We start from the raw sequence: 5,000 nt of genomic DNA on the forward strand, positions 1-5,000 counted from the left end.
CCATTTGGCTTCAAAATAGGTGCGAAGAACACAACAAACCTCAAGAGGCACCTGAAAGCGCACAACCCTGCAATTTATGCCACGGTAAATTAGCTAGTAACTGTCAATGATAACTAGCTAATGTTAACTAGTTATTAGCGTATATTAGCCAACGTTAAGTCAACTTCAAAGGGGCAGTCGAGTGTATAGGGTGTCAGCTTGGATAGTTAGCTAATAATTATCGATTGAAGCCTCCCGTTAGCCTTGGCAAATGATCGCCCAAACTTTTAGCTAGCTAACGATGAGTACTATATACGATAAACTCATTGCAGAATGGACTATAGGACAGGCCACGCATGACATTAAATCAAGAAAAAATAAATGAATATGTGATTGGTTTACATACCCTTGTCTATTTGGGCAATTATTATTATCATTGGCACCACTTTCCACTGTCAAAACTAGCCGTCTAGCTAAATCTGTTGGTTATCAGATTGCACAGCAATTCATATGGAGGATATGTGGTTGATTTAGCTCTAAGGCCAGGTAGGCATAGTAGTTGTATTGTGCTATCACATTATTTGAATCTTCAAAATCTAGACTTGATATTCTCTTATATTTTAATGATAATACTGTTAATTAAGTATTGCCTTAAAATTATTATTTACATTTAATTAATTGGAATTCAGCTGTAGGCATAAACTAGGTCCAGGAGATCTGTATATATCTTAGAGACTAATTGTATCCACAATTTAAGTACTGCAAGCTAGACTATTATGCAGTTGTAGACACAACATAGGGGGTGCCTGGGCCTGGAAGGAGTTTAACGTGGCTATAAGATGGACTATTAAATGTGACTAAAACAAGACTAAAATGTAATGAGTTTCCGTCGACGAAAACTAGACTAAAACTAAGAAGGATTGTTACGACCACATGTGTTGTGTTCTTTGTCACTTTCCTTCCCTTTTCTGTAGCTCCGCCCAGGTTGTGTTCCCCCTGATTGCCAGATGAGTTGCACCTGGCCAGGTGATCAAGCAGCAGATAAAGATTCCAGTTCACTGCTGCAGAGGAGAGGCTTCTAAGTAGGGGACTGCTGGTCTTGCTGCCTCGCAACTTGGGCTTTTGTTGTACAGCTATGTGTTGATGTGGTTGTCATGTAGTGATGTAGTGATGGTATTAATAAATCCTATGGATTTGATACTTTTTAAAGGTGTTTTTCGTAGTTGTTTTGGGTCAGTGGTGGAATGTTTGTTCGCCCCATAGGGCCACTAAAGTTGGGGCGTAACAATTGGGGGCTCGTCCAGGATTGAACATCCATGAGGTAAATGTTTGTAAGGTTTTGTGAGTAGCTAATTGCCTTTGTGTTGTAGTGGTCATCTTTTTGTTAGATCATTTGTTGTTGTTTGTTAAGTGCTTGTGACTGGTAAGTTATCTGAGTGACCTGGAGTTTTGAGAGCATCGTGATTAGATAGCCGTCGGGCAAGACAATAGAGTCTTGCCACTTTGTTATTTTGCCTTTTTTATTTTTGGTGGTATACCTGGACGTGGGTACGTTTTCTGAGTAGGGCAGTAGGCTTTGTATTGGGTCTGCTGCCTGCTTACAGAGCTCAACGTTTAAAGGAGCCTCCCGGGGCGCCACTGAAGACTAGCTAGGCTAGTTAGCCATCTTGTTAGGCAGCTTGGGGTGCATCTCTACAGGTTGAGTCCAGTCATTTGCACTTTGCACAGCAACGGGGTGATCTTTCAGTGACTCTGCTTGTTATTTGGTCATTTTGTCTTGTGATGCTGTAAATTTGAAATTGTATTGAGAGCAGTGACTTGTGGTGCGTGACCTTTGAGTTGTGGATACTGCACTCCACATTTGTTGGGTCACTGTTTGGTTGCAGCTTAGGTGTAAGCTGGCAACATTTTGTTTGTAGTGATGACTACTGTTTGGTTGCAGCTTAGGTGTAAGCTGGCAACATTTTGTTTGTAGTGATGACTACTGTGTGACCCATTTGTGCGTTGTGGTTGTTGCAGTCCACGTTTGGTTGGGCCACTTTTGTGTTGATGCTCTTACATGTTTGAATTGCAGCTAATCAGTTGTGTAGTGCCCTTTTTGTTTGTGGGATGTGGTCACTCCAGAGATCAGTGGATCTTGGATTGGAGGGCCACACCCACTACATGATTAGGTCACTTTGTGTGTTGCTGGTTTCTTGCATCCATCACGGTAGCTTGTGTATGTGGGTGAAGACCACGTGGTGTCCATTTTGTGTTGTGGTGGTGGCAGTTCACTTCACTTGGGTCTTGTGTGTTGTTGTTGGAATAGCAGCAACTTTGTAGGTGGTCTACTTGTTGTGACCCTTGTGGGTTTGTGGCTGTTGCACTCCACTTTGTGTTGGTCACCTGTGGTGCTGTGTATGGTTGTGGGAAAATGCAGTAACTTCGTTCAGGTTTTGTTTGTTCGTTCCCTCATGGTGGTAGCCATTTTGTGTCTTGTGGGAGTGGGACCCACTTTTTATGGCTACCTGTTTGGCTGCAATCCTTGCATCAAGTAGCAGCAGCTTTGTTGGCCCTTTTTGAATTAACTTAGACCTTGTTTGTCATAACGGCAAGCTTTTTGATTCCCCTCTGACTTTAAGTTAACACCTTTTTGTAAGAAGTAGTCCCTATTTTTGTTTTAGAGTACAATGATTAAACATTGGTACCGTCACAGTGAACTTGTTAGTCTTATTGTATGTGACTCACTGTTTATTCATTGTTTTAAGGGTGGGGGTGTTACGACCACATGTGTTGTGTTCTTTGTCACTTTCCTTCCCTTTTCTGTAGCTCTGCCCAGGTTGTGTTCCCCCTGATTGCCAGATGAGTTGCACCTGGCCAGGTGATCAAGCAGCAGATAAAGATTCCAGTTCACTGCTGCAGAGGAGAGGCTTCTAAGTAGGGGACTGCTGGTCTTGCTGCCTCGCAACTTGGGCTTTTGTTGTACAGCTATGTGTTGATGTGGTTGTCATGTAGTGATGGTATTAATAAATCCTATGGATTTGATACTTTTTAAAGGTGTTTTTCGTAGTTGTTTTGGGTCAGTGGTGGAATGTTTGTTCGCCCCATAGGGCCACTAAAGTTGGGGCGTAACAAGGATAAAAATGACTAAATGTGACTAAAACTGATATGCATTTTTGTCTAAAGGCTAAGACAAAATCTAAAACAGCTGCCAAAATTAACACTGGTGTGTATGTGTGCTTGTACGTGTGTATGTATGTCTGTGTATGTGTGCATGTAAAGGTGTGTGTGTGGTGTGTGTGTGTGTGTGTGTGTGTGTGTGTACCTCCTGAGGGCTGTCTGCTCTTGCGCGGTGAGCGTGGTTGCTTCTGAAAGGGGTCGTTGGTGGTGTAGAGTTCAGCTGTACTCAGGTTGAGCAGAACCGTCTTCTGCAGGTAGTCCACCACCCCCACACCTGTGCTGTTGCCAAACACCATACTACAAACACACACAAACACGCACATTTATACACACAAAACAACCAACCACAGGGTATTAGGTAGGTGTAATAGACACATACACACACACACAAGTGTGTAAAGTACACGGTCACACAAATCAATAGCACTACACACACACACAATCACATACATGTATAAACAATATCACACACACAAACATAAGCTATAGCACGTTTAAACCTAACTCTGAATGTCTTCATATTCAAGAACAAAAGGACCAAAAAAAGTAGCTTCAAACCATTAACAACAGATATACACCATCTTCTGCAATCCCCCGTCCCTCAAAATAAACAAAAATGAAATACAAATAGTATTTATTGTTTACTATTAGAGGACCACGAAGCAACGCACCAGAGAAAATGTGTCCCTCAGTGACAAAGTTAAACTGCTATCCACAAGTCAGCCATTCCCTTAATTCTCCACCAAATCGAATTCGGATGCTACACTGACTTTGTGTTTGGACTGATTAGCCATGGAGCTAGTATTAGCGTCCCGCTAATGAATAAAAGCCCTTGGGAATGAGTGATCTGCGGCGAGCTACGCGCTCTCCCAGGGCCAGTTTGACTAGAGCAGCGCTTCTGGGACACAGCAGATTAAGATGAAATGGGAGATAAAGTGAAGAAGAAGCCACTGTGCTAATGCCAGGAGAACCACAGTGCAGAGAAAAAAAAGACTACATTTCCCAGAGTCCTGTGATTTAATACTGTGTCACAGTGGATTTATTGAAGTGGTGGTATCCAAAAGGGAATCAAATGGGGCTGACCGAGTGGTGCTAAGCCTGCTGAGAGTGGATGAGGTAAGAGAGGTGCGTGCTAAATAAAAAGTTAGATAAATAAAAGGAAAATGGAGATGATCTTGTGTCCCAGGTCTACCCTGAAATGCCTTGGCTGTCGTTATTTTGGAAGTCTCATTTCCACTTTGTCACATCACATATTTTAGAGATCTGTTCATAAATATAATCGCATGTAAATCATCCATTTATCCATATATTCATTATTTAATTACATGACAGAACATGCATATGTAGTCTTTAACAAAGCTTACTGTAAATGCTGTAATGTATGCGTGGAGATGTATGTCAAGATGTAAGTGTGCTCAGAGAGAGACTTTGCTTTGTGTCATTGTGTGAATGAGTTTATCTCTGTGGGTGGGCATGTGTGAACTGCATGCATGCAATCGGGAGTGTGAATGTATATATGTCTGTAACTGTGACAGAGAGGTATTTAATTAGAGTGGGGATTTACGGTAGTGGTGCCATGTGTAGTGGAGTGTGTGTGTGTGTGTGTGTGTGTGTGTGTGTGTGTGTGTGTGTTGTGTGTGTTTGTTTTAATGCATGTGTGTGTATGTGTGTGTATATGAGTATGTATATCTGTGTGTGTGTGTGTGTGTGTGTGTGTGTGTGTATGTGTGTGTGTGTGTGTGTGCGTGCGACTCACAGGCCGTAGGCTGAGTTGATGGCTAGGCTGCTGATCTGCTGCGGCGGCTCCCCACTCACCCACACCAGCTGCACCACCAGTTCCACCTGATATCCCGCTGACTGCT

General features: G+C 42.6%; 1 protein-coding gene across 2 annotated transcripts in view; it reads right to left on the reverse strand.

Moving 5' to 3' along the window:
- Window positions 1–5,000, reverse strand: part of stxbp5a (syntaxin binding protein 5a (tomosyn)) — a 96,771-nt gene that overhangs the window by 17,497 nt on the left and 74,274 nt on the right. For both annotated transcript variants that reach the window (XM_031582010.2, XM_031582009.2), the window contains exons 17-18: window positions 4,895–5,000; window positions 3,284–3,435 (exon numbers count right to left, since the gene is read on the reverse strand). The exon at window positions 4,895–5,000 is cut by the window's right edge and continues 20 nt beyond it. In XM_031582010.2, coding sequence (XP_031437870.1) covers window positions 3,284–3,435; window positions 4,895–5,000 — 258 coding nt within the window. The remainder of the gene's footprint in view (window positions 1–3,283; window positions 3,436–4,894) is intronic.

This window comes from Clupea harengus, chromosome 15 (assembly GCF_900700415.2).
Source record: "Clupea harengus chromosome 15, Ch_v2.0.2, whole genome shotgun sequence".
Taxonomy (NCBI): domain Eukaryota; kingdom Metazoa; phylum Chordata; class Actinopteri; order Clupeiformes; family Clupeidae; genus Clupea; species Clupea harengus.